Here is a 13645-nt window from a genome sequence, read left to right as displayed (position 1 = left end):
GGCTTCGCTCTTTCTTCTGCTTGAAACTCAAAACGAGAGCTTACAACAAGACCGGGGATAGGTGATAACATGGCCGCACTCCTTGTGCGCCTTTATCAAGCCTAGGCGGTCTTGTTCTGTTTTCCTTAAATTCCTCCTCGGGAAGCCAGCCAGCCAGTAACATCTTGCGCCGAGCACGGGCTGCCTTTGATGGGGCAGGTAAAAGATAAAATGAAAAAAAACGGGTGGAATGACAGGAAAACCGGTCGACGTGACGACTCCAGAGATCCATCCACATCTCTTGCCTTGGGAAGCCCATGGTTCTCGTCTCCCAAGCCCATCGTTGCCGACATGTCCATTGTTGTTCACCCTTCCAGAAATCGCCACGGTCCCTCCCGCTTGTTAGACTTTCTGACCCGCCTGTTTGTGGCCTCTTGAACATGGAACCGTCGAGACCCCAGGCGGACAACCGAGGCCAAGCCAACACAGACTATGCCGGGCCGTATCGCTTGGTGCTTCCGCCCGCAGCTTCTTAGGAGCGACGCAAACGGGGAAAGGAAGACATGGGAGAAGGAAGTCGAGCTCGTGAGAAGTCCTCCTCCGCCAATATCATCTTTCCAGAACCATCAACATCGCCCGGCCATTACGCTGCATTAGATGGTCATCGCTCAAAACCGGAAGAGAAAAGCGCGAGGTGTTCAGATGGTAAAGCCTTCAAAGACATCCGAACGCCCTTGGGTCACGTCCTTGATAACCATCCCCCTTGTTTTTTTTTCGAGACAGAGAGTGCAAAGGCTACCGCGTGTCCCGGAAGCAGGACAGATAATGACTGCCTGGGATGTGGAATAAGGCGAAAGATCAGAAAAAAAAGAGGAGACTATCTACGTTGGGCCGGGTTTGGGGCCCGCAAAGGCCATCTCTGCCACCTGCGATGGCGAGCTCGGATACTCGGCCATCAAAACCTGAGCTATAGCAGCTGGCTATATACCGTAAATGGATTTGAGGTTGGCTTGGTCCTGCGGATCCATCTGGCCGAGGAATGAGTCGAACTGTGGGATGATTTGCTGGTAGACGTTGATGACCTGGCAGCAAACATGTTAGCAGAGGGTTTGGACGAGGCGTGCCTGTCCAAAGTAGTCAACTCACGTTTTTGAAGGCATCGTGCAGCTCCTGCTTGATGGGGTTTCGCAGGTGCACGAGGTCAGAGTACCTGGCGATGGACGTGAAGAGGTGGGGGATGTCACCCTCGATGGACTGAGGGTTCTTTACGACCGTGGCGGCGAAGCCCTTGAAGGCCGTCGCCTTCTCCTCGGAAGGATCAACCTCGTCCATGGCGCTGAGGAAGTCCCGAGCAAAGGCATCCAAGTGCTGCGCCATGACGTCCGAGTTTTCGATGCCGAGGCGGCCCAGCGCGATGGCTGCGTTCTCCGACACGCTCTTGGGAACCCTTGGGTTCGACACAATCTCGACGCAGCGTTGAAGCATCTCCAACGCGAAGGGTGCCATACCCTTGCCGTGCTGCAGTGCGACTTCACCGGCGCTCCAGCAGGCGTTGTTGACCACGCTGAAACCGTTGTCTATCTCCTCATCCAAGATGTTGTCCAGGTCAAGCTGCTTGAGCAGGATCGGGAACAGAGTAGCCAGGTGCGGCTGCAGCTGCGGGAAGATGAACTTGGCGCAGTCGCCCAGCAGGGCATAGGCTGACTGCCGGACCTCGTCGGCGGGATCCTCCATGCAGAAGCTCAGGAGCTCGAAGAATGCAGGCTGCGCCTCTGTCACAAGCTCGGCGGCCTTCTTGTCCACAAGGCACTGGATGACGGCGCTCAAGAGGTCCAGGCTGGTGACCAGGAAGTCCTTGTCGGGCTGGTCAAAGCTGACATTGCTCTTGGCAGCCAGCGACTGCTCGAGGTTTTGGTGGATGATGTTGATGCACCTGCGGAAGATAGGAGGCGCATAGGGCGAGAAGGTGTCCCCGAGGGCCATTGCCACGTAGGAAAGACACTCGAGCAACGGGAACAGCTCGCGCGACTGGTCCGAGACCCTTTGCCATCGGTCAATCAGCACGGGCATCAGAGAGCTCGAAAGCTCGGGCGTGGCCAGGACAGGGCCAATGCTCTCGGCGAGCGTCTGGACACAGTCGTAGAGAATGTACATGTTCCTGTCCTTGTACTTTTGGAAGCACTGCACGAACTGGGTGATGATAGGCCCGCTGTACGGCTCCAGCACCTTGCCCGCCTTCTCCTCGAGGTTGGCCATGGCGGACGCGGCTGCCTCCTGGACCTTCTTGTTCTTGTCCAGCATCTTGGTTAGGATGCCCTCCATCATGGGAACGAAGTAGGTGGCCTTCTGGCTGGGGTCCGCGAGGTGGGCGGCCCAGCCCGAGTACCGCGCCAGAGTCCAGCAGGTGATTTGGCGCACGACGGGCTCGGCGTCGTTGAGGAGTGAGATCAGGTAGGGGATGAGCTCGGGGAGGTGTGGAGTGACAACCTGAACACAGCCGTCGGCAACAGCGCCGAGTGCCAGGACGGCAGCCTCTCGGTGTGGCCATTCCTCGTGCTTCAGGTTTTCGCTGAGGTATGGGAGGATGCACGCGAAGACGGGCGCCTTGAAGTCGCGTGCGAACACATCCAGCGCGGCGGCGGAGCACTTCCGGACCGTCCACCTCTCGTCGGGATTCTCGTCGCCGTCGGCATCATCGTCATCGACCTCTCCTTCTTCGGCGTCGTCAGTCATGCCCTCGAGCTTCTGGTACTCGGCGCCCTCCTTGGAATCGTCGCCCGCAGCAACCTCGCCGTTCACGGCCCGCTTCAGCGTCTTTTTCGCGAACTGGGGCTTGATGTCCTCCTCGCGGTCCTCCTCGTCCTCGTCATCCGAAGCCCCGCCCAGCAGCGCAATATCCTCGCCACTATACCTCATGCACTCGAGCAGGACTGGAATGATCTGGTGAATGTGCGGCTCCAACAGCTTCCAGAGGTTGTCGTGCTCGCCGACCGAAAGCCAAAACTCGGAGGCCTCGACCGCCAGCTCCTCGTCCTCGCTCTTCTGCTGGCTGATAATGTACGACACAAGATCAGCGATGTGTGGCTGCAGCTTGTCCGGTCGGGTCTCGACGAGGCGCACAAAGGCACGGCAGACCTCCTTGCGCACATTGACATCGGGGTCGCCAGCACGGTCAAACAGGGCTTGCAGAAGGGTGTCGATCGAGGTGAGCATGGCCTGGGACTTGCGCGGCGTAAAGACGTTTATGGCAGTTAGCGCATGCGTGCGGACCTTGGGCAGCGGGCTCTTGGTGGCCTCGATCAGCTTGGGCAGGAGAAAGTTGAGGGGCCGCTGGCCGTTGTGCTCGCGCTCCAGGACCTTGGTGTTGTCCTCGCAGATCTTGGCCATTGCCGAGATGGCACCCTCCTGGCCCTCGGGGGAGACCTGGCCGTTTTCGTTGCTGAATAGATCCAGCAGCTGGGGCAGGAGGCTGGGCCAGCTGAACAGGCCGCCCCTCCGTATCAGCTCCGTGGCGATGTTGCCGGCGAAGTTCCGGATCTGGATGTTCTTATCCTGGATGCCGATGGGGACGGCCTGCTTGACCATGTCTAGACTGGACTCGGGGATCTGCTTAAAATCGGCCTTGATGTTGTTCTTGAGCATGATGCCCGCGGCGCTGCGCACGAGGTGCAGGTCTCCTGGCGTGATCTGGAGGCCGGGCAGGGAGTCGGCTGACGAGAATATGAAGGCGAGGTAGTTGTTAATATCGGGCGATGCTTTCGCCTGGGCTAGCATCTGGAGGGCCGGAGGCTTGTCAGTGATTCAATCTTGACGGGCGCAGCGGCCTGCGCGTGAGGGAGCGCGCGGGCTGGGTGCTCACCTCGTCGGCGCGCTTCTGCGCGTCCTTGTTAAAGCCGCTCAGGGAGTCCTTGAGACATCCTGCCAGAGTCTGCAGGGACTCCTGGGTCGGTTGCCAGGCCATTCTGACGGCGTGGTGCTCGCAGAGAGCGGGCAGAGCAGGGTAGAGCAGAGGATTGCGGTCGCGAAATGCTAGCGAGTGTCGCCAGGGGTGGCGGTTCTTTGTCTGGATCGTGTTCCTCTTCTTCGCAGGGCCGAGAGTGAGGAGAAGGCACGCAGAGGCACCACGCAGAGAGAGTGAGGGACTGGCGCCTAGTAGGTATTACTGCTACGAGGGCCGATTGCAGTCTTTTACGTGGTGGCTGTCATTGGGGGATTTTTGGTGGGCGGGCGGGCGCAGGCAGGGCGACGAAGTGGGGGAGGGACAGGAGCAGAGCTCAAATGATTTCAATCGGTGCGAGCGAGCACAGGTCAGGCCCAGATGAGGGGTGAGCGGAGCACCCCTCCACTGCGAAAAAGCGAGGGCACCAGCCAGATGCAACCTAGACCATTGAGAGCGACGGGGAATTGGAGCCATCACAATAGGGACTACCTATCAACAGAGCGCGAGAGAAGGAGCAATAAACTGCCAGTCGCTGCAGCCGCCTAAACAATGCCAAAGCGCAGAGTGAGGAAGGCGCCAGCGAGTGCAGTGCCCCGATTTGGCTGCAATTGAGGGGGTCCAGTCTGTTTCTGGTTGTTGGGTCGAGAAGATCAATTGGGATTGACGCGGTTCCCGCTCATTGACGCACTCGCAACCACACAGCAGCAACAGGACCAGTCGGTCGTTAAGTTTACCTGTGATCACGTTGACAAACGTTGGTCGACATGTCGGAGTTTCATAGAAACCTTGACTAGGTCAAGAAGTCGAATTGATGTGTTGCTTAGGTTGGAATTAGGAAAATAATAAAAGCCGGAATAAAAGCCGGAATAAAAACATGAATAAAACATGAATAAAACATGATAAAAATAGGAATTACAAGAAAAATAAGAATGAGAATAGCAACGGGAATGATAACAGAAATAATAACAAGAATAGTAACGGGAACGCTAACGGGAATGATAACAGAAATAATAACAAGAATAGTAACGGGAACGCTAACGGGAATGAATGCCAAGAGCAAGGAAAACAATGAAAGAAGATAAGAAACCTTACGGCAGTCACAAGTTTGCTTAATCCTTAGGACCTCCAAGCCACCGACTTAAATGACTGGCCATGGAAAACAACGTCTCCCGTACGAGGCCACACAGCGTTGTTGTGCGACACTGCTCAGCAACTATCAATCCCAAAATTGAATCTTGAATACCATCACGGATCACCACATGACGCGGGGAGGTAAACCTCAAGCCGGGAATACTTGTTGACAAGGCGGTACATCCTCGATGCTGAGAGATTCTCTCTGCTCTTGACTGCACGTGGAGGTGGCCGAGACCCCCATGAGGACCGGTGAGACACCTGGAGGAGCCTGGTGTGCACATGGGCAGGTCATGGCACGTATATATGCAAGGTGCGCCCACGTGACACCACTTGACATTGCCATAAAAGGTTGTTGGCATTGAGACAACAACACCATGCCGCTGTTCGGCCCGTCTGTCCCGTTTGAGCTGGACAGTTGGTATGAGACGGCAGTCTGCCTACGTGCCTACCTCCCAGGAACCTAGGCAGGCAAAATGTATTGAGAATCTTGACCACAATGTGGGACGATCTAACCAACATCCAAGCCCGGAGTTTGTGGCCATCAACCACCTAGAGCGCAACAGGACGGAGCTCAAAAAGTGGAACGTGGAACTATGTTAAAGATTCCCATGCATAAAGCATTATAGCTCGGTCGGTTATTATAACTCTCTGTACTATTAATCACAAGGTCGCAGGTACTACTCACGGATCTAAAGATGTAATGACCAAGCGCTTTGTGCGCTTGCGAATGGCAAATGACGTGTCTGCTTCGCACGCACTCGCCTTCGGAATCCTCGGCGAGGTGGGCTGTCACTGCCGACTTGATCAGACGCGGCCTAATCCGCATTGGGAAAGAAGCGCGCCCAAACGGGCTAGCGGTCATGCTCCCGGCCACGATGGCTCCACGGCACCCTGAACTCCACCGTTGATTGATCGAACAATCTTCTACCCCAGATTTGCGCTGTGGTCTCTTTGCCCATCAAAGGATCAAGGAAACAGGGTCTACGGGCGATCCAATTTGTGTTGGACGTCGACAACGACAAGCATCGTACCCGACAGCAAACAATCACACGAGCCCACGAGCCCACGAGTCCACGAGCGCTGAAAAGTCAACTAGTCTCTACGAAACCAAACTGCCAGGCCCTGCCGACCAACCCGCACCCGCCCCGGCCCATCACTTGCAGGTCCAATTCTCCTGGCCCGTGGCGTCGGCGGTCACCGCACCAGCCCAGAAGCGGTCTTAAGATGCCTGCTGGCACCTGCACAGCAAGCATACAGCGCTGTCCCTCTCGTCCCACACCCTCCTGCGCCGGCGGCAGGTAGAGCGGCACGTCTGGTGCTCCTGCGCCAGGCCCGCCCATCATGACGCGACGCATCGTCAGTTCTCTAGCCCGCCCCCCTTTTCTTTGCCTTGCGACAGCCGGCGCCGACAGACGGAAGCGAGGCGGCGGTGCGGTTCGGCTGGCCGGCTAACAGGAAACCCGTCGCGCAGGTACGCACCATCTTTCAGGTCGCAACGGCGGCGACGGCGGCCTTCATCATAATCTTCTTCCTCGACCGCAACTTCCGCGTGCTCCCCGATGCGATCCACGAATACATGCCGACCCACCATGTCGGCCTGGTCATAACAGACATGACGATACAGACGTGCTCGAGCGTCAACCCCTTCTCGACCTGCCAGCTGGATCCGCTAGTGTGGCACAGGGTAGAGAAGGACCTGTACCTCGGCAAGGGGATGGTAACGAGCGCATGGCTGCATATCCGCCGGCAGAAGGAGGGGGAGCTCAAGGCCGAGGACAAGGTCGTCTTGGATGTTACTGTTGGCCGTCTTGATCCCACGACCAGCGGGACAAAGGGTAAACCCCAGGACGACGCCAAGTGGGAGTCTAGGCCCGGTGGCATCTGGCTCAAGCGGTCCTCCAAGCGCCACGCCAGCGACAGCAAAAACGTGGTCACGAGTGTCGACCTGCTTTTCGGCGACGACTCGGTCGAGGTGCGCGACGGCTGGCACATCGTCGGCACCCCACTCCTGCTCGACGCAGGCTCCAAGATTCCCAGCGCGCACCTAACCGTGCAAAGAGGAAGCCCGCCGGCACCGCCTCCCAAGCCGGTACCGCGCATCCGCGACAATGGCAAGTTCAAGATTATGCAGATTGCGGATCTGCACTTGGCCACGGGCACGGGCAAATGTCGAGACGCGGTCCCGGACTCGTACAACGGCGGCAAGTGTGAGGCGGACCCAAGGACGTTGGATTTCGTAAACAGGATACTGGACGACGAGAAGCCCGACCTCGTCGTCCTCAGTGGCGATCAGGTCAATGGCGGCACTGCGCCGGATGCGCAATCGGTGAGTTTAGGCGTTGATGTCAATATATGGGCGGGTCTTGGTCGAGTGGACGGTGTACTAACGATTCGATACGCAACTACACTTCAGGCCATTTTCAAGTACGCAACCCTTTTGATCAAGCGCAAGATCCCCTACGTCAGCATATTCGGGAACCACGACGACGAGGGCAAGACGCTGTCGCGGGCCAGCCAGATGGCCATCGTCGAATCGTTGCCCTACTCGCTCTCCAAGGCCGGCCCAGAGGACGTGGACGGGGTGGGTAACTACTACATCGAGATCCTCGCGCGCGGCCATTCGTCACACTCGGCCATCACCGTCTATCTGCTTGATACGCACGCCTACTCGCCACAGGAGCGCAAGTACCCCGGCTACGACTGGCTCAAGGAGTCGCAGATCGACTGGTTCTCCCAGACGGCGCAGTCGCTCAAGCACAAGCATCGCGAGTATACTCATGTGCATCTTGATGTCGCCTTTATCCACATTCCACTCCCCGAGTACCGCACACCGGACCAACCATATGTAGGCGTATTCAAGGAGGGCGTGACCGCCCCCATGTTCAACTCGGGGTTCAGGGATGCGCTCGTCGAGCAGGGGGTGGCCATGGTCAGCTGTGGACAGTAAGTCGAATACGTATCTATCTTTTGCCCGTTTAACCTCGACATTATGCTGACGCCGCGTGTTTTCTTTTAGCGACCACGTAAACGAGTACTGCACCCTATCCATGGACGAGGAAAAGAACCCGAAGCTGTGGATGTGCTACGCCGGGGGCGTGGGCTTCGGCGGCTACGCGGGCTATGGCGGCTACGACCGCAAGATCAGGATGTTCGAGTTCGACATGAACGAGGGCCGCATCACCACGTGGAAGCGGGTGGAGCACGGCGATGCCGAGGCGCTCAAGGCCCGCATCGACGAGCAGATTGTCGTCGAGGAAGGCAAGGCCTACTATGTTCCGCCTCCGCCAGAGGAGGAGAACAAGGAGGGGCAATAACACGCGCATGTGAATTCAGGGCGGGGTGTTGTCCGATGACGGACTTGTACTCTTTACGTGCGCGTTGTCTTGTCGCGTCTGTGTTTGTGTCTTGTCTGTGAGAGCAGGCCGGCACGCTCTGCATTGTTCCGGCGTCATTGTACTCTGGGGTTCTCATACCTCATTTTGGAAACGCAAAAAACAACAAGATAAGTGTATACATAGCTTGGAAAACAAGATACTTTTGGGTTGTCCGGCGGCAAGCCTGTGCCTCTAGAATAACTAAGGGAACACACAAATGAGGCAATGGTTCGCCTGTTGGTCGCGCCTGTGTGGACAAGTCCCGTTCACATGCGGTCGTTCAATGCCCCCGGTCGATTGCAGGCGGTAGGCATCGCGCGGTCGTTGTTTCACCGATCTCAAGCACAACCTCGCTCGGAATGCGGCGGCCGGCAGACTAAAGCCTGCCCACATAACGGACGAGTTGTCCGATCATGCACGGCCAAATGCAAGGGGGGGCCAGATCTGACTGCGGCACGGGCTGGTGGCTGGCTGGAGAGCCGGCTGCCGTGCCTGGGCTTGTGGCATCCCTTGCACCTCCAGGTGTGCCCAAGAGTAGCGTGCTATCTACAAATCGATCGGGTTGTCTCAAAACGGGAGGTAGGTAGGTAGGAGGTAGAAGGTCTTGTTCCTTTCCATCACCTGCGCGCCGGCGCTCAACGGCTTCTGCGGGTGGGTATATTTTTTTTTGTCGGACGCAGCAAATGGGCCCCCTTCCCTCCTCCTCCTCCTCCTCCTCCTCCTCCCGTGTCAGGCACATGGATCCGACCGCACCCTTGTCGGGCGGTCCACTTCGTGATCGCCCTGAGGTGGAACAGGAGAAGGAATGGGCGGGAACGGGAATCTAGGCCGAGCGGGCGATGCACGACATGGGACGCGGTGGCGGTGAGGTGTCTCCCTCTGGCTCGATGAATGACATGCAGCCAGACTCGACCGGTTGAATGGGCGTTGGGGGATTCGATTGGGCCAAGGATCAATCCATGCTTTGCGTGCGTGCCTGGTGGGAGGTATTGGACGGATCGGATTATCCAATCGGTTGGATTACAGTAAGCTGGCTTGGTTGGCTGCAGCACAGGGCTATGTTTGTTGGCCATTTCAATCCCTTTACTTTTTTTGGTCTTTCGTTAGCGAACCGCCGTGTATTAATATCTGCCATGGCGATTCAATGCAACAATCCTAGCCGACCGGCTGTCTGCCGCGCGAAATGGAGAGAGAGCCTGGGGAAAGAATGAACATGCTTGAAACCAACAAATGCGCCTTGAGGTTTGAAACCACCGACAAAGTCCATTTTTAGCCTGCGTCGTCGCACTGTAGTAGCCACCAACCAGCACGGGACCCCTGCATGAACCGCTAAGCCCACTCTGCCATTCCAGCGTTGAGGCGCCCCCGTTGAGCGCCAACACGCCATGGGGAATAGTGGACGAAGCCATCGATGTGGGCTGTTGGTTTGTGGACAGGTCTGTGGATAGGACCCTACCAAGGTCAGGGCTCCCTCGTTGATGTCAAGCGCATCAACTGAAGCAGGCGGCAACATGTAGAGTGTTGGAGGAGGAGCCTGCGACATGCAGCAAGGTCTCGCAAGGCTGCCTTCTGCGGGTGAAGAAGGCTGACGACGCCGTCGAAAAGGAGGCTCCCCAAGTAGCAGGAATGCAAGTTTCCAAACCGCTCTTGGCTCAAGTGGTGCATGGGCTTCCCCGCGGTGCGCACTTCTCTTCTGGCACAGAGCGTCAGCTCAGCCGCACACACGCGCTGGTTGCACTAGCAGGGCGCCCCCGCCTGCCAGGGTCCTGGTGGTGGCTCCCACGCTCCTCCCAAGCCCGAGCCTTCGGGGCTTTGCACCGCCTGGGCAACGCGCGCTGTCATGGAGTCGCAGCGCCCGCACCACAAACGGCATTATCCCTCGGCGCTGCTGTGCTTTTTTGGGTGAGCATCGCCCTGCTCCTCCTTGTGCTCCATCTTTTTTTTTTTTTCCCTTTCCCTGGCTAGCTCACCACTTTGTACTGTTGTTATCATCGGTGCGCCCAAACAAGCAAGCAGCTTTTGTGGCATTTTTCCTTTTTTTGATTCTTCGCTTCTCTTCTCTTGCCTTGGTTGCTTTCCCTTATTTCCCCCCTCCTCGTTCAGTTCTCCAATCGTTGCAGCTCCCCTTGCCTGCTGCCCCTTTTTGTCCCTTCTGCTCCAATCGTCTTGTCAATTGTCTCGACTGCTTTGCCATCATCGCCCGGTCCCTGCCACTCGCGTGTCCCAAATCCTCCCGCGCTACCGCCTGGATTCTTTAGTTCAAACTCCTTTTTGTTCTTTTATATTCTTTTTACCCAACTATATTTCATGCGAACGGCGAGCTTGACAGCTGGGACTTTTTCAAGCGGCACCAGGACCCGTCAGATTGAAGTGGAGGCACGCGTGCTGGGCGACGTTGTTCGAGGCAGGAGGAGGTCCGACCTGGCTGTGGAGCCCGCCACACACCCAACACTCTGCCGTTTCTGTGAACCCGTCACCCGCCGCCCCTAGCCCAGTCGACCAGACGCTCTCTCATCATCTGCACACCTGCAGCGGCCCCAATCTCAATCCGTCCGCCCCCCTCGCTCTTCCCTCTCGTCCGGCCCAGACGCCCCCATCCGACAAACCCGACCGAGCCCTCGACTCCCCGCGTCGACTCGACAGCCGCCCCGGCGCTGCCCCCGACGCCCGACGCACTTGGACCCGCGTTACGTTTGCATTCCGTCAAACCGCGCAGAACCAAGGGCAAGGTGACAGCGATCGACTCGGCGGCTGCTCAACCCCCGAACAGCGACGCCACCATCCCGCATATTTCCGTCGCCCGACCGAGAGTGAAGCCAAACCACGCCCAACCGGTCCCCAAAACTCTTTGCCGCCGCCGCGAGACGACCCTCGTCGTCGCTCGCGCTGTCGATTCCACTCGCTGCCTCGCCGCCCCGTAATCGTCCAGCTGCCAATCGCCCGCGCCCCGTCGCAACGTTGCCGAAAATGCCGCCGGCGGACTCTCGGCCGTCGCCAATCAACGGCGTCGTCATCGGCCTGTTGTCGTCCTTTGGCTCTGCCATCCTTATCGCATTCGTTTTTGTCGTCGTATATGTCCTGAGATACACGGCCCCCGGTCGGATCTTGCTCGACCGTATCGGCAGGCCCGGTGAATTCGATGACGAGCAGGCCTTCGCCAGGGAGGAGGCCGATGCCTTGGAGTCGATGGATGATATGCAAAGGACAGAGTACTTGAGAGCAAAAGGTTCGGCCCCCCTAGTGCTTGCTGCTACTCGTTGTTTCCATCGCCTAGCCTCGCTGGCTTTGGGGATCGTCGGCTAATCAGAGGCGGTTATCGGTCTTATCTAGCCTTTATCACAGCCAACCCTCCCGAGTCGCTGCAAACCGATATATCACTTTCCCAGTACCTCGCCATCCAGGAGAAGGGTGTGTCGGCCTGGGAGTTCGAACCCGAGCTGGAGATCGCCAACTGCTTCGTCGAGGCGCGTACTGAGATCGAGTTCTTTGATTCCGAGTGCTGTGTTTTGAGCAACCTCCCCGTCCCCAAACAAAACGAGGTCTACTACTGGGAAACAAAGATCTACGAGAAGCCCGATAACACGCTGCTGAGTATTGGCATGTCGACAAAACCGTATCCGCTGTTCAGGTTGCCAGGTATGGTTTGCCGTTCGCCCTTGTTCCCTCGGTGACGTGCTTGTCACTGACCTTGACGTTACCTGCAGGTTTCCACAAGTACTCGGTTGCGTACCTGTCAAACGGGACCCGTCGATTCAACCAGCCGTTTGCGGGCACCAACTATGGGCCGCAGTACGTCCAGGGTGATGTTATCGGAGTTGGGTACCGGCCGCGGACCGGCACAATATTCTTCACCCGCAACGGAAAGCGGCTCGAGGATGTTGTCCACGGCCTAAAGTCGCAAAACTTCTTCCCCTCGATTGGTGCAAACGGGCCCTGCGTCGTGCACGTCAACTTTGGCCAGTCGGGCTTCGTCTTTATCGAGGCCAATGTCAAGAAGTGGGGTCTCGCGCCCATGACGGGATCCTTGGCCCCCCCGCCGCCGTACGGGTCCGAGCAGGGAAGCATTCTGCTCGAGTCCGGACGGAAGGACGGCTATGCGCCAGCTAGGGGCCACTCGCAAAGTGTCTCGGTCCTCCCGTACCCCAGGCAGCAGCATATTCACGACGCACATCAGCATACCCGTTCGCGGTCTGGAAATTTTAGGTCCATGCCACCCACGAGCCCGGGTCCCATCCGAAGCCCTACCGACATCTCCCTCGCCCACCTGGTCCCTACAGACGAGGTGGGCGAGGCAAGCGGAAGCTCCGCCATGCCCTCTTCGTCCGAGCCTGCAGCCCAGCCCTCGTCCACGAACAACCAGAACACCGGGCTTCTGGTACAGGACCCTGGCCTGCAGCCGCCTCCCGAGTATACGAGTCCCGTGTCTTCGGAGAGCTCGAGCCGCCGTACGAGCACCGACAGTGAGGATGCGCCTCTGATTTCTATCCCGGGTAGGAGTCGCGGCGCTTCCACGGCATCGGCACGCTCCGCCACCAACCACACAGACGGCCCGCCGATTCCAAGCTACAGCGATGCGGTCCGACAGGGCGCTGGCCGTGAGCGGAGTGCCAGCTCCATATCAAACCGGAGGTAGAAGGGACCGGCTCAAGTCCATCAGTTGGACTATGCTCCGACTTTGGACAGCCGGGTGTTGTCATTTGGCGATGGCACTGGTGCCAGCATCCAATGGGCACAGGTGCCTTGACGCCAAGTTCAGCTCAAGCCATGAACTGTCGATATAATACGCGCTGCACAAGGCGCTTCTCAACCGAAGCCTCCTTCAGTGGAGCACAGAGCTGACCAACGACTGGTCAAGCATCAGCGATCATACCTGGGAAGGTCGCGAATCTTTTAGTTTCTTTTTGTCCGCGTTTTGTTGCTCCTGTTTCTCAAATACACGCATAGCAGAGGAGAAAACGGAAGGGGACCCCGCAGAGTTGGTCCCAACTGATACCCGCACGACCCTTTCCTTTATTTTGTCCATCTTCCACTCCCATCATTTCATTTAGAATCTCAAAGTGTGCGTCTCCTTCCATCAGCCCGGGTACATGACGGTTGCAACGAGGCGGCTATGATCTGTTCCGCCTGCCGAAGACTCGGTTGTGTAAACCCGATCCGTGAGTTGAAATTGAGATCTATATATCTGGGTGCGCGCATGTTTCATGGCGGCGGTCGGTAG

At 57.7% G+C, this 13645-nt stretch overlaps 4 protein-coding genes across 4 annotated transcripts; 3 read left to right on the top strand and 1 right to left on the bottom strand.

Moving 5' to 3' along the window:
• Positions 1–4145, bottom strand: GGTG_10491 (transportin-2). Its single transcript, XM_009228364.1, has 3 exons — positions 3839–4145; positions 1126–3753; positions 1–1061 (listed from the first exon to the last, which is right to left on the bottom strand). Exons 1-3 carry the CDS (start codon positions 3938–3940, stop codon positions 960–962), a joined length of 2832 nt encoding a protein of 943 aa, XP_009226628.1. The 5' UTR covers positions 3941–4145; the 3' UTR covers positions 1–959.
• Positions 4146–5966: 1821 nt separating this feature from the next.
• GGTG_10490 (phosphatase DCR2) lies at positions 5967–8626 on the top strand. The gene is made up of 4 exons (XM_009228363.1): positions 5967–6409; positions 6525–7379; positions 7467–7996; positions 8070–8626. The coding sequence occupies exons 1-4, from the start codon at positions 6395–6397 to the stop codon at positions 8365–8367; spliced, it is 1698 nt and encodes a 565-aa protein (XP_009226627.1). The 5' UTR covers positions 5967–6394; the 3' UTR covers positions 8368–8626.
• A 984-nt stretch (positions 8627–9610) lies between these two features.
• Positions 9611–11348, top strand: GGTG_10489 (hypothetical protein; the record flags this gene model as incomplete). The annotated part of the gene is made up of 5 exons (XM_009228362.1): positions 9611–9669; positions 9780–9863; positions 9945–10086; positions 10172–10329; positions 11015–11348. The coding sequence occupies 5 exons, from the start codon at positions 9611–9613 to the stop codon at positions 11346–11348; spliced, it is 777 nt and encodes a 258-aa protein (XP_009226626.1).
• Positions 11349–11394: 46 nt separating this feature from the next.
• GGTG_10488 (ssh-4) lies at positions 11395–13060 on the top strand (the record flags this gene model as incomplete). The annotated part of the gene is made up of 3 exons (XM_009228361.1): positions 11395–11653; positions 11758–12063; positions 12132–13060. 3 exons carry the CDS (start codon positions 11395–11397, stop codon positions 13058–13060), a joined length of 1494 nt encoding a protein of 497 aa, XP_009226625.1.
• Positions 13061–13645: the final 585 nt, after the last annotated feature.

This window comes from Gaeumannomyces tritici, assembly GCF_000145635.1.
Source record: "Gaeumannomyces tritici R3-111a-1 unplaced genomic scaffold supercont2.6, whole genome shotgun sequence".
Classification (NCBI taxonomy): domain Eukaryota; kingdom Fungi; phylum Ascomycota; class Sordariomycetes; order Magnaporthales; family Magnaporthaceae; genus Gaeumannomyces; species Gaeumannomyces tritici.
The sequence above is the reverse complement of the archived record's forward strand: the minus strand, read 5'-3'. Positions and strand labels throughout refer to the sequence as shown.

What these genes read in the sequence shown, in the direction of transcription:
- GGTG_10490 (XM_009228363.1), top strand. An exon ending in CTGCGCCGGATGCGCAATCG is followed by an intron (nt 7,380 to 7,466) that starts GTGAGTTTAGGC and finishes ACTACACTTCAG; the next exon opens with GCCATTTTCAAGTACGCAAC. An exon ending in GCCATGGTCAGCTGTGGACA is followed by an intron (nt 7,997 to 8,069) that starts GTAAGTCGAATA and finishes GTTTTCTTTTAG; the next exon opens with CGACCACGTAAACGAGTACT.
- GGTG_10491 (XM_009228364.1), bottom strand. Translation starts at nt 3,940, where the DNA reads ATGGCCTGGCAACCGACCCAGGAGTCCCTGCAGACTCTGGCAGGATGT. An exon ending in CGCAGAAGCGCGCCGACGAG is followed by an intron (nt 3,754 to 3,838) that starts GTGAGCACCCAG and finishes CCGGCCCTCCAG; the next exon opens with ATGCTAGCCCAGGCGAAAGC. An exon ending in TGCACGATGCCTTCAAAAAC is followed by an intron (nt 1,062 to 1,125) that starts GTGAGTTGACTA and finishes GTTTGCTGCCAG; the next exon opens with GTCATCAACGTCTACCAGCA.